The sequence below is a fragment of the Artibeus jamaicensis genome, unplaced genomic scaffold, assembly GCF_021234435.1.
Source record: "Artibeus jamaicensis isolate MK-2021 breed Jamaican fruit bat unplaced genomic scaffold, CSHL_Jam_final contig_490, whole genome shotgun sequence".
NCBI lineage: Eukaryota > Metazoa > Chordata > Mammalia > Chiroptera > Phyllostomidae > Artibeus > Artibeus jamaicensis.
This window is the reverse complement of record NW_026521861.1, coordinates 3,643,688-3,667,490: the sequence shown is the minus strand read 5'-3', so window position 1 is coordinate 3,667,490 and position 23,803 is coordinate 3,643,688. Positions and strand designations below refer to the sequence as shown.

The 23,803-nt window shown below is 39.9% G+C and overlaps 1 protein-coding gene across 1 annotated transcript in view; it reads left to right on the top strand.

Annotated features, from left to right (window-relative positions):
* CFAP43 (cilia and flagella associated protein 43) overlaps window positions 1-23,803 on the top strand; it is an 82,089-nt gene that overhangs the window by 22,221 nt on the left and 36,065 nt on the right. The window contains exons 7-17 of the mRNA XM_037159523.2: window positions 1,002-1,069; window positions 2,774-2,905; window positions 5,398-5,514; window positions 7,477-7,557; window positions 10,779-10,927; window positions 12,450-12,553; window positions 16,145-16,285; window positions 17,083-17,255; window positions 18,360-18,509; window positions 21,297-21,427; window positions 23,204-23,345. Coding sequence (XP_037015418.2) covers window positions 1,002-1,069; window positions 2,774-2,905; window positions 5,398-5,514; window positions 7,477-7,557; window positions 10,779-10,927; window positions 12,450-12,553; window positions 16,145-16,285; window positions 17,083-17,255; window positions 18,360-18,509; window positions 21,297-21,427; window positions 23,204-23,345 — 1,388 coding nt within the window. The remainder of the gene's footprint in view (window positions 1-1,001; window positions 1,070-2,773; window positions 2,906-5,397; window positions 5,515-7,476; window positions 7,558-10,778; window positions 10,928-12,449; window positions 12,554-16,144; window positions 16,286-17,082; window positions 17,256-18,359; window positions 18,510-21,296; window positions 21,428-23,203; window positions 23,346-23,803) is intronic.

The following is a 23,803-nucleotide window of genomic DNA, read 5'->3' as shown; positions in this document are numbered from 1 at the left end:
ATCTAGTCAAAGAACGTGTATAAAGGACCCATGTTTATGGATAACAGGGAGGGGACTGACCAAGGGAGGGGGAATGGAGGGCAGGGCAGGGGAGAGCAACGGGGGAATATTGGGACCACTGTCATTAAACAACATGAAAAATGCTCTTATAGAACTTTTTCTTCCTGTTATCCACTGTGCTTTATTTACTGAGGCATAAATTTACACACCATAAAATGTTCAGATCTTAAGTATACAGCTTGATGATAATAATATAGTTTTTTCCCTTGGCATCTTAAAATCTCTCACAATGTTTTTCTAAAAATTATTTATACATAATTTTACATATAAAATATATAAATATACTTTATATGTAAAACTATATGTAAATATATAAACATATATTTATATAAATATGTTTATATATAAATATTTATACAAATATAAATATAAAAATATATTTTATATAATATATTGTTATATATAAATGTATTGTTAAACATGTTTATGTATTATATTTAATATATTATATATTGAATATATGAAATATGTTATGAATAATAATACACAATATATTATCATATAAAACAATATATTGTTTGATAATATATTATTAAATGTATATCATATTTAATTTATATTTTGTACATTTACATGTTATATTTGCTATATATTATATATTAGATATAATATTTAATATATAAATATATGTGTATATAAAATACATATATAAATATATATTTGTATGTATATATTTGCTAACTATTACTACAATGTTAGTTACATAGATCTGATGATACTGACCTTAAAAAACCTTGTGTGATTTTCATCAGTGATCATTGCTAAGCAGCTTTTATTAGTCATTGCTGGGGAGGCACCATGGCACATATTCTAATAGAAAGTTGGTTTTTAGAAAAAAAGGATTACGAAGAAGTGAACAGTGCTCAGGAATCAAATGAGACGAAGTACTTCGTAGTGCACTTCTGTGTCATCGATTTCACATTCTTTTTCTTTTCCCAAAGAGGGACGACCTCTCATCAGTCCGATCACCATGGCGTATCAGAAGGGAGGTGTGCTTGCTTCTGGAATAGTAATGTATTTTTTTCTTCAAAATTAATTGCTTTCAAGAAAATATACAATTTCCATTTGCTGTCGTTTATTGTTATGAGCCATAATTCGTGATGTCAATTTATGTCAGATTATTAATTAAAATTGTTTTCTTCTTGGATGCTATTAGAAAACTTTTTATGAGAATTTCAAATATATACAAAAATAGTGATCACAGTATCATGAACTATCATCTATCTATCTTATGGCAAATAGGCAAAAATAAAAATTTAAAAATCCATGCCTCCTCCAAACACCTCATGTCTGTCACCCAATTTCATTCTTTTTCGTACAGTTAATGTATTGAGTTTTTAGACACAAATGGGACCTTTCATCCAAGCTTTAGCTTAGCCTTTTCTGTGTGCCCATTCAGTTTACCTGTGTCCTATTGTTATTCTTGATAGAATTCATATTAATAGCCATCATTTACTTGGTGCTTATTTTGTGCCAGGCACCATTCTGTTTTCCTTGTATTATCTTATTATTTCTTTTTTTTTTAATTTTCCTTTTTTATTGTATTTTTATTACCATTTAGCTGCCCTCCACCTTTACAATGACCCTATTGAGTAGAAACTATTGATGAAGGAACCAAGTCTTTCTGAGTTCCCTCAGCCTCAGCAGGTCTGCGAAGGGGTCAGACTGTGTTACTTTTCCACACTGTGGTGATCAGTGCTGATAAGGTTTGGAGCTGACGTCCACTAAGATCTCAGGTCTATCGGTCGCTGTCCTGAGACTGCTGTTGGCTTTCTGTCTTCTGTTGCCACAGCTCACATCTCCAGGACCCTCAGGGAACTAGTCAGTGTTGCCAGGGGAAAGGATGTAGCTCCACCAATGAGAAACAATCTGGATTTGCAGTGGACTGCCCCTACCTCCTACATGTAGTCTGCATTTGTGGCCTTGGTGTTTTCTTAAAACTAATTTAGAGAACGGATTGGAGCATCTTTGCTCCGGTGAGCGATAGAGAATGATGACAAGGATGATGAAATCACCCTGCATGTTCCCCTCAGTGCCTGAGCCTAGCATTCTCACAAATGCTTACTCTTAGTTATAATGGGGTCTGCTCTAGAAATTATGGGTGAATTTGACCAAAGCCTCTTTATTATTGTAGAAGTAACTCAAATTCCTCTTTGAGAGGAAACTAAAATAAATCTGTTCACAATCAACCAACTAACCAATTAGCTCATTTTGTTGGATACTTACACTGGGAGAATATAAAGAAAATAAACAGCACACTCCCTACATTTGAGTCATTTAGGAAGACGAGAAATTCTACATAACAATGATTAAACAGCATACGTTAAGACTGGTATCCTTTGAAGTAAGGAGACCGCTGTATTTAAAAACCACACAATCAACTCTGCCTCATTTTCCCCACCTCCTTATAATAAAGAAGGTAATAAGAAGATAGATGCTAGAAAAGTTCAAAGACAGGAGAATTCAGTAAAGTTTTAGGTAATTGAAAAATGTGTCACAAATGAGATAAAATTGAAGCTTGACCAGGAAATATGGTTAAAAGTTTTCTAAATAAAGAGACAGGGCATTCTTAATAATATAAATACAGATAAAAATTCCAAAAAATAAACAGTAGGGGATAATCAATAACTCTTAGCTTGTCTGATAAGGAAAGTATATTATGCATTGATCAGACTGATTTTCTGCATTTATCTTGTTGTTTTTTGGTCTCTAGGATGGCTTTGTGTATTCTTTTATTATTAAAGATTCAACTTACAGAATAGAGGATTTTCTTCAGGTTGAAGACCCTGTGGAATGTTTGATGTTTTCTCCCAGTTACAAAATGTTGCTGATTCAAACAGACAAGGTATGCTAATGGTGATTTCTTGGTATGCAATTTTCAGATATTGTTATCATCATTGCATCACAGGAATGAAGGGCAGGGTGGGTTGCATAATGATACTCTCTAAGTCAGGACTCTTTTAAGTTGCAAATGAAAAAAATTTTTAAAGGCTTTACTGACAAAGGGAGTTTTGTTTGTTTTTGTGCGTGTAACTGAAAGGAATTCATCTGAATCTAAGAGCTCCCCCAAAGCCACTGGCCTTGCTTTCCTGCCATCTCTTGGTTCTGTTTTCTCCCTGCTGTCGCCCTTTCCATGCAGGCTCACCACTGGGAAGTCGAAAGAGCCTCCTCTAACTCTAGTTCATATTTCTATCTTTTTTGTTGACCATGGTGGAAAGGTACCAAATAGAAAACAATGTCCTTGAATCTAGACTAATTGTACTAATTTGGGTCACCTCTACCACCATGTGTCAATTACTATGTCCAGATGGATTTTAAACTCTGATTGGTCAGGCCTGCCCTTGGACCCTGGGTAGAGTCAACCCACCCAAACATAAACTGAGAAGGAGGTCATGAGGGGTTCTCTAAGGAAAATATGGGTTCTGTAAGAAAAGAAGGGAAAGGAATAATTACAGGGTAACATCAAATGTCCACCTCAATTATACTATTATAAAGACTCCTAATTAATGGAATGACCTTCAGAGCCCAGGATTAGCAGCAGCTTATATTGTTCAGCAACAATTTTAGATGAATTACAAACAGAGTTCAATGATTTTCTGCTTAAAAGGAATTTAAATATAAATATGGAAAGACTGCAGTTTCTGATAATTATCAGAAGTTAAAACAACTGTTCTATGTTTTAATAAATGACAAGTAAACAACAAACTTAAAAATATTTAGAACAGGAAATAATAATACAAAGCTAGTATAACAGAAGGTAGAAAGACCCAAATAGAACTTCTAAAAAATAAAAATACACTAAAAAAAGTAAAAATTAAATTAATATGTCTAACAGAAATTGGATACAGCCAAAGAGAGATTTAATGAACTGGAAAATAGATTAGAAGAAGTTATCCAGGATGTAGCCCAGAGCCACAAGAGGTAGGAAATGCAGAAGGGAGGGTGTGATACATGAGTGATACCATGAAAAGATCTAATATATGTTTGATTGAAATCCCAGAGAGAGGAAAGAATGGGACAGAGGCAATACTTAGAGAGATATTTTTCAGAACCGATTAAAGACATGAATTTACAGATTTGAGAGACCCAGTGAATCCCAAGCAGGAGACATAGAAAGATACCCACACTGAGATTTAACATAGTGAAATCGTTGAAAAATAAAGACAGAGAAAAATCTTAAAAGAAGTCAGAGAAACAGATTATTTCAAAGGAATTTCAATTAGACAAACAGCTGGCTTCTATGTGGTAATATTCTAAGTAAGAAATAGTGAGTATATTCCATGTAGTGCTGGGGTCAGCAAACTATGAATAGTCCAGTAGAATGTCTAGTAGGACAGGGGCTTTTTGTCCATTCTGTCCTCTGATGTAGCCCCAGCACCCAGACCAGTGTCTGGCACAGGGTACCTTCATAATACAGGGTTTGACAGAAGTAACGCCTGCTCGAGTGTGGTTGGTAAGGTAATAATGTACAGTTTTAATTTGAACATTTCACCTAAAATGTCATATGTTGTGCTTGAGTGTGTTATTGTTGTTGCAGAATTACATGCTTATAATTTTGTAATAAAAGATTTTTATAATATAAAGGGGGCATTATTTGTACTGGACCCTGTATTTCTTGAAATAATGAATGAAAGGTAAAATCAGTAAATACCAGATTTTAGAGTCTACAAAGAAGTATTTTTATATAAATAAGAACAAAAATATTCATGTTTAACTGAACTTGAAGAACTTGTGATTAGTAGACAGGAGACTTCTTACTGGTAGTTAAGTGACCATACCATATTACAGTTACTTGTCAGAGATGCATAATTTAAAGGATATGTTTTGGGTTGGGTTTTTTTTTTTTTTGAGAAGTGAATTTTGGAGCTGAGAATGATGAAGTCATAAAGTGACAGCTTTGGCCCCATCTTCACAATTTCCACAGAGACCTATTAAAAATTTTCATTAGCATCCTCCATGATCTAGTACGTGATAAGACTTAATTCATGTTAACAACTTTTCTGGTTTTCCATATATTTCAAATTTTCTGCATCAATAGTTAGAAAAATTTCATTACATTTTTAACTTAAAAAATGAATGCCTGGAGTTGAAGAAAAGAATATCCCATTTATTAATTCATTCATCTTATTACAAAAGGTGAATGAATTAATAAACAAACATTAAGCATTTAGATTTAAGTTCCTCAAGGTCAGAGCCTTAAGGAGTTGATTTCTAATATCCCATCCCCTAGTCTCATTAGTGCCTTGCTAACAGAAGGCATTTAATGAATGTTTGTTGAATTGTTCACATAACAATTGCATTAATTTTTCTTCTTTTTTTCTTTTGGTATCTCTAAAGGGATCTGTGTATATTTACACTTTTGGTGAGGAGCCAACCTTGGATAAAGTCGTAGAGGCTTGTGATGGGCAGTTTCAGGCAATTGACTTGATCACACCTGAAAACGAATACTGCATAGTAAGGAATGTTTTATTGTGTCACAGTAGGGTTTAAAGATGAGATTTTGGAAGTTCACATGCAACCTGATACAAATAGGAGATAGAGGTTCTTGAAGATGAGGTAGAAATGCCAACCACTTTCATCATCAAATGTACTCCCTAATTAGAATGACATTATCATACTGAAACTCCATAATAGTAATTCTCTGTCAATGGCCAAGGCAGTTGAAATTTTAGGAGACATTTTGTTTATGTTCACCATACAGATTTCCCAAGCCAGACCTTTGAACACGCTCATTGCTAATGAGTCATCAACACTCGTGAAACTGTTGGCACTCACCACCTTTCAGAGTGATGTAGTGCCATGAGAGGATGAAAATGAAGAACTCGCCACGCACGAAATATGAATTCAGTCCAGTTAGAAATAAAAGTATCTACCCTTTACATTTAGAAGAGAATCTTTTTTCCAGGTGTTTAGCTATTTATCTATTGTTTATCTCAAGAAACATATTTCACTTTACTGGTAATTTATCAGCAAATCCATTAGGAATTTGGGAGTTCTAGCAAATAAAAAAATACATAGATTGTGGAATAGTTACACTTGGGTTTTCTTCTAATCTTGAAATTCTGATTTTGTGATTTTTTCACCCAGATATCCTCTGATACGCATTATGTATATTCTTAGGGTTGTTTCAACTCAGTTAAAAATTCCATGCAAGATTTTCACATTTAGGATTTAGATACTTGATCCACATTTTCATGTTGCCCACTCCCTAGTAGGCAAAAAACAGAACTTAAATTGCACCTCATTGTAGTTACTTTAAGCTGCTTTCAGTCTTGATCCTGTGAAAGAGTAAAAATTATTTGTTAGAATGAACAATACGAACTGCAGTTTTCCAGTCCAGCACATAAAGAGACTTACAATGAGAAAAAAGCTGAATGGATTTAAAATCAGCAAGTTCTTCTTAGATCCATCAGAGAATTGAGGTCACAGGGAAGACCAGTGTCCCCCGGATTATAGACAGACAGGCAGGTCCACAGTTTAGGGAACAGATGCCCAGAAGCAGAAACCACTGGAGCCAGTACCTGGGAGCAGGAGGATTGCAACTGAAAAATATGCACATCTCAGGTCTTAGTTAGGAAATCTCATGAAAATTCAGAGAGCAGGAGGAAACAAAAACAGGAGCACCAGAGGAAGCAACCCAGATGTCCTTCAACAGGAGAGTGAATAAACAAATTAGGGGTGTCTTCGTACAATGGAATCGTATTCATCACTAAGAAGAAATGCGCTATTAAGCTGTGAAAAGACATAGAGGAAACTTAAATGCATATCATTAAGAGAAAGAAGCCACTTTGGTAAGGCTGTATGATTTCCTCCATATGACATTCTGGAACAGACAAAACTATGGAGAGTGTAAAAAAGATCAGTGGTTTCCAGAGATCCAGTGGGGAGAGAGGGAGGGAAGGACGAGGTGGAGGAGAGGATTTGCAGGTTGGCAAATGTACCACATTAATACAAGATGTCAATAACAGGGAAATTGTATGTATGGGAGAGGAGGTAGGTCAGTGTGCTTTCTGTTCACATTCTCTTTCATCCTAAAATTACTCTTAAAAACAAAGTCTATTAATCAAATAAACAACAATGTATAATTTCCTACTTCTAGGTTTATTCTCTAGGAAATAATGTACTGAATTTTCAAGTAATTTTTATTTCAATTATGTTACTAAGAAAATAATCTTTGTTTCACATTTGTAAGCCTAATTAGTTTTTGTTACTTAAGTCACATTAAAAAGAGTAGTTAATATGTATTAAAATCAAAAGTATTGATGCTGAGATTGGGAAATAATTATAATGCACATAAAAGGAATAAACTTTTATACTAAATAATCAGAGTGATAGATGTACTAGGAAGGGACTTAGAACATCCTTCCAAGCAGAGTCCTGTTCCCATTCAGAGTTTTGTGCCTCTCGCTTTCACAGACGCTCACATATTCAGGGGAAGCTTGTGTCTGGTGTTTAGAGGATGGCGCTTTTGTCAGCAGAATTAATCTGAACATGCCCGTAAGTATGCCTTATAAATGGATTTCAAAAAATATCAAATTTTAATCTATTCTACTTTTGCATATTCACCTGTCAATAGTCTGAGGCAATACTTGTTACAGATGCTTTATTGCTTTTTTGCCTTGTGTATTTAGAGTAATTCTTGTGCATAAAGTACCTTCCACGGCCCAGAGGATAGAACTTAAGGTACTACACTGTATAGAGGAAAGGACAGGTTTTTCTGTGCTTGCAGTTATTTCTGAAATTCTAGAGGCTTATCTCTCATTCATGCTGCACCTTCGCTGTGGACTGGCAGCGTCTCTGCTCCACCAAGTCTCTCAGGGAGACGGGCTGCTGGAGGCTCCACCAGCTAAGGACTCTGTAGCACCAGGATTGTGGAAAGAGAGTGCTAAAGGGTCTTGAAGTAGCAATTAAGTGCTCTTACTCAGAAATAAAATATTCCCTTGGTAATAACTAGTTAAATAGCCCCATCTAACCTCAATGGGATTAGTTAGCAATGAAAGAGAATTGCCATTGTAAGCAGCTTGAGCCAAAAATTAAAAAAAGTAGAGTTATTGGGTCAATCAACTATAATGTATAGAACTTGTCTGGCCTCAGGTGAAGCTCAGTCCACCTGTGTACTGTGCTTAGTTTCATCTCTAGTTTCATTTAGTGGTACACAGGTGCCACAGGTGCCGCGCTCACATCAGGCCATCAGGAAAGAGTACCTACTACAGTGGGAGGAGGAAGGGAGAAGAAGTTTCTCCTGTTTAGAAGTCTTATTAAATATCTCCTAATGTCTTAATAACACCTCTGAACTGTGGACAAGGGGATGAGAAATGCTAATTGGCTCAAATTCAGCCCTGGAAATGGGAGTCAGGTTTGTTTCACTAAACCCTGAAAATAAGAGAGAGAGAGATTCTCAATGGATATTCAAAACTACCGTAGTAGTTATGTGAAGTATAGGGAAGTATAGGTAAAGTACAGTATAGGGAACATATTTTAAACTATCGTAATAACTGTGTATGGTGCCAGGTGGATACTTGAAGTATTGAGGGAACACACTGTAAGATATATGAATTTCTAACCACTATGCTTTACACCTGAAACTAATACAAAATAATGTTGACTATAGACTGTAATTGAAAAATAAAATTTTAAAAATTTTAGAAGGAGGGAGGCCATATGAATCATGATTGGCAAACCATATTCCTCATAACACCTTAGGAACACATAAGGTGATACCATTTTTTCTGTGTTCACAGTTCACTGTGCATTTTACATAATAGAATTTTAAAAACATAAAAGAACCAAGGAGAAATGATCATTGTCTCTTCTTAAATTATCATCATTTGCTGTATTACATCATTTTAGATGAGATATGGATCTTGGCAGTAGGTAGGAAAATTACAGTGCTTCCCATTGTAAAATTAAAATCTCAATTATAAAACAAGATGAAGCATTATACTGCACACAAGAAGATTATAAAATAAAAAGACACATAATTCAATGGGATAAATAAAACTCACCCCAAAAGGTAAACATAAAAATTCTTACCTAAAAGATGCAAATATGAGTAGACTACATAATCTGTGACAAAGGCTTGTGTGTATTTGTTTCTATTAGAATTACTAGAACTAGAAAAGATCTTCAAGTTCATCTGATCACATCTCCTTTTACAGAAGAGAGACGTACAGATTTGACATCCTGGCCAAGGGGCTGCATAATCAGGACTTGCCTTCTTCTTGACTGAGGAGGGATATAGGCAGCATCAGGTGGCCTGCTTTCCGCTTTAGACAGCTTCCCTTCACCTTCACCTTCACCTGACTAGAGGGGAGAGATTTGGACAACTTTCACAGTGAATTCATCAAATCTTCACTGAGCTTCAAACCAGGCATAGTACACACATGTGGTTCAACCCTCACTGGGGAGAATTGGCAGTTTTTCGCTGGTGGAAGGTACTGCTGCCCGGTGGGGAATTGATGGGTTGGGGCCAGATCTCCCTGCCTATGCCCACGACTGTGTTCCCACGACTGTTTTAGGCAGTGATCCTCAGAAAACCCAGGCCAGCACCATGCTAGCAGGCTACAGGGCACTACCAGTAGCTTCCCTTGGTGTCACCTGCAAGGGTGCATAAGACCCCTCCAGATATTGCTGTACCTTTTTAGCCTAGCCCACTATTGCCCTAGAATGGAGAATAATTTCAACTGATTATGCTGAGAACTCACACCACCCACACACACACACACACACACATACACACACAAAGACCTCCCAAAAAGTCTTTCAGTTGAAAAAATGAAGAAGAAACCTATTTTGTTTCTGGTTTCACGCTTAGATACCACTGAAGACTCAACTAGAATCAACTGCAAATTTCACTTTTAAAACTAGAATTAAAACCTGTGTATTTGAGAAACTGCATTTTAATGGGTCAAGGCACCTGAATTCTCATCTGAGCTTTGTCACCAGCTATGAGACTCTGGGGCAAATTGCTGCCCTTTCCTTGGCCTCTATTTTCTGTTCTGCAAAAATTATTATCTCCTAAGATCTTTTCTACTTCTAATATTCTATCATTGTATTCAAAACAACCTACAAAGTTTAATTTAGAGAGAAATGGATCTGATCTCTTGAGGGTCACAAAAGCAGATTTTCTTCTCTTGGACATTCTGTAAATTACTGTGAGGAAAGCAGGGATCTGGGCTGTGTTCTTCGGTGACTGAACACAACACACAGTGATAACGGTCACTTTCTGGAGTCATCTTCAGTCATCCCAGCACCCAGGGATCTGCCATTACCCACCAGATGAATGATGATTTTAAGAAATCTCTAACATTCTATAAAGATGTCCAAAAGGTGCTTGGAATTTATTTTAAATTTCTTATTTTATTTTTCACAATTATTGGTGTAATTTTATCATCATTTAGGGGTAACAGTAGAGCCATGGCTTAAAGTTCAGTAAATGTCTTTAACTTTTATCACCTTAATGTTAGGATAAAAAAATGTACACATTCCCATAACTTATTATGTAATCAATTAGCTCAGGCATGTCAGCTACAAGATGTGTAGCTTGTCGTACCACACAATGCTGGCCACTCTTCTTGAATTCCGCAGGCTTTTCGAATAAACTGTAGAAATCTGGTGTGTAGGAGAGTCAGCTTTATGTGTTTGTTTGTTTGTTTGTTTGTTTGTTTGTTTGTTTTGGGCACAGTGAAGTTAAGCATCTGGGTTTTTTTTTTTAACAGACGACAGTTCTGGCTTGTTCTCCCTCCTCCCTGTCTGTGGCGGTGGGGACTGTGGCTGGCTCTGTCCACTTCTTTGACATCCAGGACGCCAAGTCCCCTCGGGAGGTTCACAAGGCCTTTCTCTCAGAATCCTCCGTCCAGCTTCTCGTGTACGTACCGTCTGCTTCTGGCAGTGACTCCGTCGGGCCTGTCTGTTGGGAATGCCAGTGAAGCCATAATGCCTTTACATTTTAAGTTTTACATTTGTTTTGGAAATTAATATAGTGACTTGGTTCAATGTTCAAAAGGTACAAAAGGTCCTATAGTGACAGGTGTTCTACCCTTGTCCCTGAACACCCAGTTCCTCTCCCAGGAGGCAGCCTGTTACCAACTTCTCATGTCACTTTTCAGAGGTATTTATCCATAAACAAAAGGATAAGTATTTCCTGTTATTTACACAAATAATTATCAAGCACTTAGAGTGTGCCAGGCACTTCAATTGTATTAACTTTATGAGATGGAGATTTGTGTTGTCTCTACTTGACAGATGGGTAAGATGAGGCACAAAGAGTTTAAATAACTTGCTTAATATCACACGGGTGTCAATGGGGAATGGCAGGATTTGAAGCCAGGCAGTTGGGCTCTGGAGTCAGTGCCTTTGCTCTGAAGGGAGCTAACCATATACGTTTCCGCATCTCATTTTTTTCACTTAATAATGTATCTGGAAGGATGTTTTCTATTCACACATAATGATCTTCCTCGTTCTTTTTTACTGGTATGGAGTATTTTTTTTACAGACAGTATATTAGTGGGCATTTAGATGATTTTAAATGTTTTGAAGCCAGACTTTTTGGAAGGCAGCATAGAGACATTGAGTTTGGACTCATGTGTTACTGTCCTTTCTTTTATTAATGTATCATAATCATAGGTATTAATAAGAACTGTCACTTGTGTCCTGTCACACACTGTGGCTCATTGAATGTGGTCCTCGCCCCACCAGTCAGGAAGGTGTTACGCTCGTACTCACTCCACAGATGAGGGAATTTAGGTTCAGAGAGGTTAAGAGCAGTGATTGTGGGGTGATGACCCGACCAGCGCCTGAACGAGCTGGCTCCTGCCCGCGAGCTGGTTCCTGCCCGCGCTGTTCCGGCAATCTCCGTTGCCCCCGGCTCAGTGGGGAAGGACCCGTAACCTCTCTCCAGTCACACCCAGCTCCTCTGTACCATAACTTTGGGTGGTGCGTGGCTTCTTTCTCAGATCCTTCTCACTTATCCCGATTTGCGTTTCCCACTTTTTCTAATTTAATGAGAGGTGTAGAAACATTTCACCACATTCCTCCTCCTCCAGCCAGGTACTGATCCTGAAGGGGACTGAAATGTACTCAGTGCTCATTTGAGAATTGCTTATTTCCCCTGGGAATATCTAGAAAGCTCTGTTGTCATCTTTCATTCACTTATGATGAAATAGTTGCCCATCTTTAGTAAATCTTGACTGTTTTGCAATTTGCAAATAACATTAGCATAGAATATAATGAGTACATTTATATGTAATCACTTGGCTTTTATAAGGTCAGATAATATTGAAAATCACAGACTGTAAGAATGACTGGTTTTGAATGGACCTCAGTGCTGTTATTGAATAAATGTTTCCCATTCTATCAGTGCAACGAGTAAATCCAGACTTCTTTTCCAGTTACGACCAGCGAGGGATCTATCTGTTAGCTGGAACCCCTGAAGGATACGTCTTTGTTATCAACGCCAAACCCTCAAGCTCATTTGAGGTTCTTGGATTCGTAGGTACTACACAAAATGCTTATTAATTTCAAATATTGGTCACTTTATTCCAAAGAGTTTAAGGTGATAAAAGTGGGGAAATAATAAGTTCGATCACTTTTGTGGCATATTTTCTAAAAGAGAAACATGTAAATAACTCAACAGTTGCTTTGGAGAATTCCCATACTGGGGAGAGCTAGGCGAAGAAGGTAAAATAGCCTTATCAATAAAATATTTTTTTTTAAAAAAAAGAGGATTCCCATATCATATTTAGAAGTTTTTGGTGCATCTGCTTGGTGCATAGCTGATACTAATACATTTTCTCAAGTCAGTCATGAATGAATCAACAAGTGGCTAAATAGACCTAATATTATCACAAAGAGAAGTTGGGCTGTTTATCCCTGAGATATTTTTAAAAGTAATATTTGATCTCTATTTAAACTTATCTAAAGAAAGTTTTGTGATCTGAATCTTTCCTCTTTCAACAAAATGATATCTAGCTTTTCAGTACTGTTTACTTAAATGCCCAGGTAAACTGTAGATTTGGTGGGTGAGATGGCACTTTTATGGTAAATAGTAAGAACTAACACATTTCTCTGACTGTAAGTACTAAATGTGTGTGTCTATTTACCCCAAATATATATATTTTAAAATCCATTATTGATTTCTAAAAGTTACTGAGTACCTCCTAGGTGTAAAATGCTAAGTCTAGGCCCTGTGGGGCATGGAGAGGTCAAGGACACAGTTGAGTGCAGGAGGAATCAGCAGAGTGCTGTGTAGGCCCAAAGGAAGAAGCAATTAATCCTGCCAGGTGTGAGGAAGGGAGTGGAGGTAAAAGGGGCATTCATGGAGGGGTGCAGAGGATAGAGAAGAGTTTTCTGAGGATTTAAAGCAATGGAGGATGGGCCATGTTAGTATTTCATCTTGAGATAAAAGTCGGAGCAAAAGCCCTTGGAATGGTAAGAAGTCTGGTGCAACAGGTAAACAGAGGGTTCACTAGATGACGATTATGGTGATGAAGTCTGGAGGAAGATAAAGGGTCTGGAGTATCATTCCAAGGAGCCCAGACTTGGTTCTGTGGTTAAAGCAAATCCTCAGGTTTTCAGATCAGACTAGTGTGATTGCACTTGGTTTTTCTGAGGATGACTCTGGCACAAGTGTGAAGGATGGGAAGAGAGGCAAGAGAATGGAATAAAAGAGATGAGTGAGGGAACTATTCTAGTAGTCCAGGCATAAGGCGATATTAATCATGACAAAAGCTAACATTTATTGAGGGATTTCGATGTTCTTAAGCACTGGCCTGTGTTAATTTTCAAGATTTTATTTATTTATTTTTAGAAAAGGGGAAGGGGGGCAAGAAAGAGAGGGAAAAAACATTAATATGAGAGAGAAGCATCAATTTGCTTTTCCCAGGCACCATAACTGGGGACCAAACCCATAATCCAGGCATGTGCCCTAACCAGGGACCTTTCACTTTGCAGGACAACACCCAACCATCTGAGCCACACCAGTCTGGGCAATTTATTTAATTCCTACTGACAACTCTTATGAGGTGGGGACTGCTGTTACACTCACAGATGAGGCAGTGCAGGCAGAGTGAGGCTAAGTCCTGCTGAGTCGTGCAGCTACAGGCCAGGGTGGGGCTCGGGCTCAGCACGCCTGGCTCAGGCTCCTGCAGCAGTCACGGAGGGAAAAGGGAGGGAACAGTCGTGAGTGACAGAATTGGTAGGATTCGGTATAGGAAAGCAGGAATGACTAACATTTCTAGCCTGGGTGGTGGAAGTTTTTGAGCTCACCAATTGAAGTAAAAACTCAAGAAAAAAGGAAGTTATGAAGGTTGAGGAATAGGGTAAGCTGAGGAGCTTGGTGAATTTGAAGCCAATAAGCTCTTCAGTATAACTTTGGAGACACAGATCTGTCTTAAGGATAGAATTCTGATCTTGAAATCATGGGAGCTATTGAGAAGGCTTGAGAAGACAGAGTGGATGCAAACCCAATCGTTTCCTAAGACCAAACAGGTAACCTTAATATGTAAATTAGATTACATAGAATGTGATAGGACCTATGGCTAACCTCAGAGTGGATGCAGGTTCTGTCTAAATATTCCATTTTTTAACCTATCTGGTCAGTCAGAGTATGGGATGGGAGAAACTATTTCCATTGAAGTATGAACAGAGAAGACAAGGCAGTGAAGAAACCTGAGGACAGACCAGAGTAAGAAGAAAACTGGGAGTTGCCTGCCCTAGAAAGAGCTTGGAGGAGACAGGGCTGGATGAGGGGTTATACTGCGGCAGAAGCATGAGTGGGGTGAGTCCTGGGAGGAGGCCCTCATATATTTTCCAATCAGGAGAGACCCCTGGGAGAGTTATTTTGGGGCGGTGGAGAGGCAAAGTGGTCAGGGAGGGATGAGAGGTTGGAAAATGAAGTCAGTAAGTGGCAACTCTTATTTTAAGAAGTTTGGCCCTGGCTGGTTTGGTTCAGTGGATTGAGTACCAGCCTGCAAACTGAAAGGTCACCAGTTTGATTCCCAGTCAGGGCACATGTCTGGGTTTCTGGCTAGGTCCCCCTGGGGGGCGGTGTTTGAGAAGCAACCAATCAGTGTATCTCTCACACATCTCCCTGTCTTTCTCCCTCCCTTCCTCTCTCTCTCTAAAGATAAGTTAATGAAAAAAATCTTTAAAAAATTTTTAAAGAAGTTTGCAATAGAGAAAAGAGAATTGGATGGTAACTGTGGTGGGGAAACAGGGTTGAAGGAAGGCCCTGCTTTGAAAATAGGGGCTTCTCGAGGGCTGAGTAGAAGAAATCCTAAAAGACACAAGAAAACAAAAAGAAGTAACTGATAGCACACGGTCTAACAGGACATTGGAGGCATGAGCTCAAGATCACAGATGGAAGGGGTTCACATTTTGTTCCTACAAAAATGTCAGGAAGATGGGAACAATGTAAAATTTGGTAAGAAAGTTGAGGTCAAGTTTGTATCAAATGTTCTCAGTCTTCCTCACTAAGAGGAAAGGTCATCCCCTGAACACCTGAGGGGAGGGGCAGATGTTGGGGGCCTGAGAAAGTGGGCACATGCCAAACAGCCCCTGTGGACACTAAGAGCAGTGAATCTGGAGAGAACCCATGGTGGGTCCCAGGCGTAATCTCGCAGGGGTCAGATTTCTTAGCTTCTTGGAAGACAAACTCAACTCCTGCATATTTCACCACACCCCCAATACCTCGACTACGGGTGCAAAAAACACTAAGGGCTGAGTTTGCCCAATATTAGGAATGGGCAAACCAGCTTGAGTGGATATTCAAGGGGCCAGAGCAGGCCGGCGATGCTGAGAGGGAGGGGCACGGAGGCCTCCCCACGTGGGAAAGAGACCCGGGTCCCTCCAAGCTGCATTGAAAAGACCAACAGGCATCTTACCAGGAGACTCCTTTATCTGTGTATCAAAAATGTCCCTGTCACTTATGTTGAAAGGTCCCTTTAATTATCTAGTCAATAAATTTGGATCTAAAGATTTAGTGAAGGCCATTCTATAATGTGGTATCTTGCTTAGGGAGATAAAAGATTCTTTAAACTTATCCATGACCACTAATGATGTGGTGTTGATTTATGTTTTCTTTCAGAGGTGCACAAAGGCATTTTACAGATATCCACGGTGTCTCTTTTGGAAACAGACATAGTGGAAGTGATGGTGCTTTCCTCACTTCCAGAAACAGGAAGAAGCAGTCTGGAAATATTCACTCTGCCTATAATACTACCTCAAGGTAAAAAAAAAAAAAAAGACAAGCAAACAATTCTGTCCTGGGCTCAGACAATTAGTTGCTATAACTTTTTTTTTCCCCTGGTGATAGCATGTTTCTTTCTCTTAACACATGAAGAGGTAAAATGGCCATCTTTTGTATGTGTTACAAACTGAAACTTAATGAGGCTGCTAAATAATGTGAACCTAGTGAACTTTCTTATAGGCCTTGTCATTCATGAGAATCTGTCCACCTACCAGAGGGAAGAAACAGGATCGACTAGCACTCTTGTCAAATTGATTTGTCATTCTGTGATGCCTGTTTTTGTACTTTTAGATATACATAGTCAAACTCATATAGATTACTATGTAGTTACTTTCACTGGTAAAATTCTGAAGAAAGCTTTCTGGCTAGAGGTCTGATAAAATACACACTCTGTTTTAGGTAACTAATATCTGGGTAGCTATTTTGCAAGTATATCATTGTAGAGTATAAGATAGCCAAAGCCTCAAAGTACTTTTATATTTTATTAACCATGTTTTAATTAAAGGCCATCGTGAGTTTATTTTACTATGTCTCTATTTAATTGATGTAATTAACCAAGGCCTTATAAAAGATTTTATTTGGTGTCAATTATTTAATATTAAAGTAATTCCAATGGAGCCCAGTTGTTTTTAAGTCATTTTTATCACATACTAGCCTCTGCATTATTAATAGAGCATTTAAAATTTTTATTTCACTTTTCATAGTTGTTCATAGCAATTAAAAAATATAATCAATGTATGGTGCAAGTGATTTCTCTTCTCCCCGAAATCTCACAGTTTCTGCAACCTTTGCCGATGAAAGAGGGAGGCTGAGAAACGAATTCATCCATAAGTTCCTGTACGAGGTGGAGCACAGCCTATCCTCTGCGGTGCTGAGCTTCCAGAGTGACCGAATATACGGCTTCTGTAACGAGATGCCGTACATCTGCAGCTATCTTCTTCCCGCAAATGTAGGCCAAAGCTTAAGCTTGCTGTCATTTATCTTAGCAATGAAGATTGACACATTGTATTAATTAGACGTGATCCATTCTTTAACATTGCAGCCCAATTAACAGATGGTTTTACTGTTGTAACATGATTTCCTTGAATTAGATATATGTTAATCCATCATACTGTGTTTGAGGAACCTCACACTGGTGCTACATCTATCACGATTGTCAGATGAACATGCAGATGACACAATATTAGCTTAGTGCTCTGAAAAAACAATTTAACACTAGAAATCTATCCCATAGGTGTGAATAGCTACAGGGCTGATGATTTTCAGTGGAAATTTGCACCTAAACCCTAAGCAAAATTGCACAAAGTAGTTAAACTATGTTTCTGGCATCCTTTCATTATACTCTTCAAATTTCTCCCATGTTGTATCACCTCCAGACACACACTCTGACCCAGATTGTGTACCACCCTCCCTCCCTAAACCTTTCAGTCAAAGCCCTTCTCTCCCCCAGTAGCCAATGTCAGCGAAGTATGAGACCAAGAAATTCAGAGAAGGAAGAAATGGCGAGTGATAAGGAGGATTCCGAAAATCTTCATGGAGAAAGTAACATTTGAACTGAACTTTGAAGAATAGGTTAGATTAAGACATGGAGAAATTTTGTAGACGATCTTGGTGGGGGTGGGGTTGCTGAGGTAGGGAGGAAGCCGGACTGGTGGGGATGAGGAGGGGGAGGGCATTCCAGACAAAAGTCATAGCATGTGCAGGAACTTGGAGGTAGAAGTGCATGAAGCACACAGGGACATGTTGAGTGATTTACTTGGACTTGAGCATGGGGATGTATGAAAATGATTAGCGAGGAAGATTGTCAGTATAGTCTGGGGCCTTTAATGATAACGAGCATATAAAGACTTTTCTTTAGTTAGCCAAAAAGACTTTTATTTTCAAACAAAGATGAAACAATGTGACACCAATGTAGGTGCCCACTTTATCATGTATTGGTTTATTTCCAGTGACAGTTTGCAGACTGGAGTCTGACTGTGTATGCACGACAGCAAACCCTAAGATGCTGCTCCCCGATCTTCTCTGTGATGCAGTCATTTTCTTTGGTTGGCAGGAACATGACGGTGTTTGCGTTCTTCAGCCCTACCACAAAGTGCAGAGCAAACAGTATGGACCTGGAGTGCTCTCCCTGTCTCCGCATGGACTGTGGCTCATCACAAAAGCTAAATGTGGAACTGTGTGTATACGAGATGTTCACACTTTGGTAAACTATTTTTAAAAAAATTATGGGGTGTATTGTGGGGGAGACTTCTCCGCGAGTCCCCCGCAGTGCCACGGACATGCGTGAATGAGTAAATATGGCCGAGAGATGCTGGATCTGCTTGGGGAGGAGGCGTGGGCTGTGGCCAGTTTCTCTGGGGAGACAAAGGTCAGCAGCGGCCAGTTTCTCCAAGGAGAAAAAGGCCTTGAGCGCCTTTTTCCATAGCCTTTTATTGGGTTGTAATACACAGGAATACAGGGTGGCAAGGATCAAACAGTAGATAACATTTCAAAGAGGTCTGAGGGTTTCAGTCTGAGTCAGTGTCTGTCAGGAAGAGAGTTGCAGAAACTTTGGGAGACATACTCATTTCCTCTCGGACCCTTATCATATGAATGAAAGCACTCTTAGCAGAGCAGATTTCATGTGTTTATCAGCAAATCTTTGTGATGCCAGATTTTTCCCCTGGACACGCTCTGGCCAGGCAAGGAGCTGCACCTCTCCCCATCAGGTATTCAGGCTTAAGGGGATTAGAGCCAGGAAGCACTTCTCCCAGAAGACATGGGGACTCAGGCTTTGTCAAAGCCCAGGGAGGTGTGTGTGGGGGGGGAGTCCATTGCTCTTTGTCGCAGCCCTCTGAGCCCTTCCATGAAGGCCTCCCAAGTGATCAAGTCTGGCTTAGGTTGCCCCCCGCTGTGAGGGGTCTTACCTGTCATTGACTTGTCATTAACTTCCGACCAAGCTCTGGGGGCAGGGAGAGGAACTGAGGCAGCATTTGCTACCAGAGACAAGCTTTGTCTCCTGCGGCTGGCATTCCAAAAGTTGTCTCTTGCCCTTAGCCCCAAGGGTTGTACTGGTCATCAGTATAATTTAATGCAGTCGAGATACAATTCCTAAAATCAGGCAGAGTGGTCTACAACAGTGTATATCTTGATTTCATTTAAGGAGCAAAAGCATTTAGGAAAGGAATTGGAATTCTCTGTTAGGTAAATTGAGTCGTAACTTATTTACCACTGATGGTGTCATTGACTTTAGCATTAGGTGTATTTATGTGCCTCAGAGATTTGAGTCCCTGAGGGAGGAAACAGGGACAGAGATCTGCAGAGAAAAAGCCTGGGCAGAGCTGCCATTGGTGAGCTGCAGCCCAGCTCTTCCACCACTTACGTGTGTGCCTCGGAAACGCACTGGGCTTCAGATGCTCCCCTGGAATATTTGGGAAACCCTGCTTGCTCTCATCCTGTAGGATTCTGGCAAGAGCCAACAAGAGGGTAGATGCAAAACTGCTTTGGAAATAGTGAACCGCTGTGCAAGCCTAGGGATTACTGTTGCCATCTGCCTGGCCTGAGGGGCCTCTGGGCTGGTTGCTGCTGCCCCCACCTGACTCTTCATGTGATGCTGGACCCAAGTCGTACTGGTCATCAGTATAATTTCATGCGGTCAGTGATTCTTACCCAGCGTTCAGATCCCCCACATCTGAATCTTCACAATGACCCACATGACACGTGCCTGCAGGTCTGCGTCAGCTGGGCCCTGTTTCTGCCCATCCAGCTCTCCTTGCCCACATCTGTAAGAAAGCATATTTGGAACACAGTTGGGCAAAAGTGGTATTATTATTATTATACAAAAAAAAACCCTAAATCCCTGAGAGATTTTTTTTGTGAGTGAACAATTTGTAAACTCTGTTACACTGCCTCTTATTTAAATGATTTTAGTGTACTCTACAACTGATAGCAGTGTGGTATGGCAAGACGTCAAAGTTTGGGGGGCGGAGTTATTCTATGCAAAACACCTAATGTAGTTGTCCATGGCAGCACTGTTTGTAAAGCAAGCTGTTGTCCATCAACAGAGGGCTGGATAAATAAATAACGGTACATAAAATATATATAAGTAAAATACCGAATGTTGTGCAGCTGCAATGCAGAATGAGGAAACCTTCATGCAGCAATATGGAGAGAACCCCAAGACATTGTTATGGAGGAAAAGCAAGGTGCATAATACCAGTATTATTACTATACTACAATGTATGTTGAAATTTGGGTGAATGTTTATTTATATGCATAAAAATGTCTGAAAGGACATTGAAGGATATTGGGAGGTGGTTGGGGAATGGTAATAAGGAGATCTCACTGCATTCATTTCTATAGTTTTTTAAATTTTGAACCATTTAAATGTATTACCTATTCCAGGTTTTTAAAAATTTAAGGTATCAAGGTGGAGAACCGGTGTACCACAGAAATCCCAGTGTTTAGTTAAGGGGCAGAAACTATCACCCTGTGCACCAAATCACCCTGTGTACCAAATTAGTGGTTTTATTTGGGTTCCAATTAAATGGCTTTAAGTAACATTCTCCATGTGGGGCACATTCTTCTTTCTTCACAACGCCTGTCACCCTCTCATCACCCTCAGCCTCATCGCCCATAGGTGGAACCTGCCTGCCTCTTGAGGTCATCTGAACTTGCCCCCTCTGCTTGTCCAAGGCCCCTCACCTAACCTCGGAGCCTTCAGCAAGTTCCTTCGCCTCTCTCTGTCTGGTATTCCTGTTACAGACTGATGATGATAACCCCGCTCCCTCCACACTGCCGCAGACGGGGGAACGAATCAGTGTGGGTGCAGTGGTTTGAGCTAAGGATTTTCGGTGCTCCGTATTACCCAGAGGCTACTTCCATACCAACTAAAATGCTGTTGGCAAATAGAAAAAGACATCAACAAGTGAAGTGTATGTATCCCCCTTAGAAAAACCATGTGACAGAATTGTGTTTGTAATTTTTGCACTTTGTTCCTAAAACTATTGAGGAAACGTTTGTTCGGTGTCGGAGTCATTCTCATCAGGGGCACGGAATCCAGTCGGTGAGCATTTCGGTGGATGGACAAGACATCCTGGTGAATGGGAAGGATGATGGCACCCTCGTCTGCCTAAAGTGGAGGTGTGTATAGTGAAAAGTAAGCAGCCTCACACGGTATGGTGTTTTAAAATAAAGATTTTGTTATTTCAGGCACAGTAAGGCCAACATAACAGGAGACAACTGTCATTGAGAAGGTTGTTATACTCACGGATCCCAAGAGAAGGGCGCATGCCCTGCCTCTGGGGGCCACATGGGGAAGAGGCAGGGCGGGTAAAGAGGCAGAGGGGGCAGGAAGACCATGGGCAGGAGCCTTCATTTTGGTTTCCATGCAAAGGAGCAGGCAGGTTTAGAACTGGCTGGTTTAAGCCCAGTGGAGGAAATGGGGGCACAGGTTCTGGATTAGTTGGTGCGCATTTAAAAGGTGATCTCCAAAGTGCATCGTTTACTGTTTCTAGGGATTGGCTAGCCCTGGGAGAGGAGTCCCTCCAGCGTGAGCATGACCGCACATGTCAAAGCATCAAAAATACGAAAACAGAAAAGACATATTTAATACATATGAGATGGTCAGTCCTCTTGTTCATAACTCCTGTAGGAGAAGTACAAGAAATGAGGACAATTCTGAGTAACAGATATCTTTAAAAACTCCTGTTTGTCCCTAAAAATCCTTACGCAGAAATGTATGTATGTGTGTATGCATACAGACTGACTCGCCTAATTAGACTTTGCTTAGATGATATTAATTTATTTAGACTTTGCTTATACCAAAAGTAAAATTCTAGATAGACAAATACTACTGAACATACAGATGATGACCGGGGGAAGAGAGCATGAAGGTGACAATCGGGACTTTAAATGTCCTTTCTCTGATCTGCCAGTGGACATCACTGGTTTAATGTGCAGTTCATTACCACAAAAACAGTATCTCACAATGTTCGGTGTCGGAGTCAAAAGCATCATAAAACATGGCCTTTCTCAGCAACATTTGAATATGTTAAATATTGCAGAGATTTTATATCGTAACAATTTTGGTAGCCATTTAGTTCAAAGACTCTTTGAAGACTGCACCATCGTGCCCATTTTATACATGAACTCTTAACTTGTACTTCATATATGTCTTCACATGTTCTTCATAGTGAACAAACAGCATCCTAAGTAACAACAAACAAGTGGTGAAGCCCTGTTTTGGGAAGTAAAGACTTTTTCACCCATAACAGTTAATCACGTGGACTTGTGACTCCAAACAAAGTTGACTTATAACCTGAGTCCAGGACTTACCAGCTTGCACCCTCCGGCCCATGACAACCCTCCCAAATCCTCTATAACAGATTGTTCAAGGTGCGGCCTGCAGCACCTGTGAGTTCGTGAGGCAGGCGTGTTCTTGGGCCCCACCCGACTTTCTGAATCAGAGTCCCTGTGGGTGAGGTTCATCAGACGTTCCCAGAGTCCTGAGATGTCCCGGTGTATTGAGTGCAGATGGGGACTACGAGGGTTGAATGGGATAATGTACGAGCGGGATATGTATGTGAAGCAGTGCACACCTAGGACACTTGAAGGGCTCAACCAGAGTAGTGGCTCTCCTGTGCCGTGGCCAAGGCAGGTGTGGAGCATGTGTAGGGTGAGGGTATGGGGGCAGCATGGGGACAGGGTCACCCAAATAGGTGAAGGGGCTTGTGGTGCCCTGGATCCCATGAACGGCTCTCCTCTAAGAAGCAGGGCCCTCGTAACTACAGGGCAGTGCAGAGAATGGTCCACACATTTCTTTCTGTAGAAGCGGTTGCATATCTGGAAATAATACCACTAAATGTGACGTCTTAAAATTGTGGTTCTATAGCCTGTGTGTTTTCTTTTTTAATACAGGAAGTTTGGAGGAAGCTTAGCCAGTGACATTCTTGAATATAGCCAGCAACTTCTAACTTCTCTGAGCAACACCATGGAGGAGGAGAATGATTCTTTAAGAATGAGACAAAGCAGGTTCTCAGGATCAGAACCTGAACACACAGTTGAGTTCCAATATAGTTTTCTTCTCCTTATGTCGACATAAGAAATATCCAAATCTGTAAAGAATTTTTATTAGAATTCATTTGAGCCAAACTGACAATTGCCAGGAAGCTTGATCTCAAACACTCCACCGATGACACTTTCACAGTTAATTGCATGTGTTGTGAGTGAGGGAGGGAACTAAGGGAGGCTGCATGATAGTAAGAGAGAGCAAGGCAGGGAGTGGATTATAGGATAGCTGACCAGACTGTGTGCTCTGTTGAGGGTGGTTACTCGTATTCCAAAAGTGTGTTGACCCAGACTCACAAAAACTATGAACAGGGCTTGCTTAAGACAAAGATAATTTTTTTTACTGAGAAAGTTGCATGCCTGGGGCATGACTGCCCACATAACCTGCCCGTTTAGGAATGTATGATCACGTCACCCTGTGAGGTTACTGTCCACAGAATCCCTGTTTTT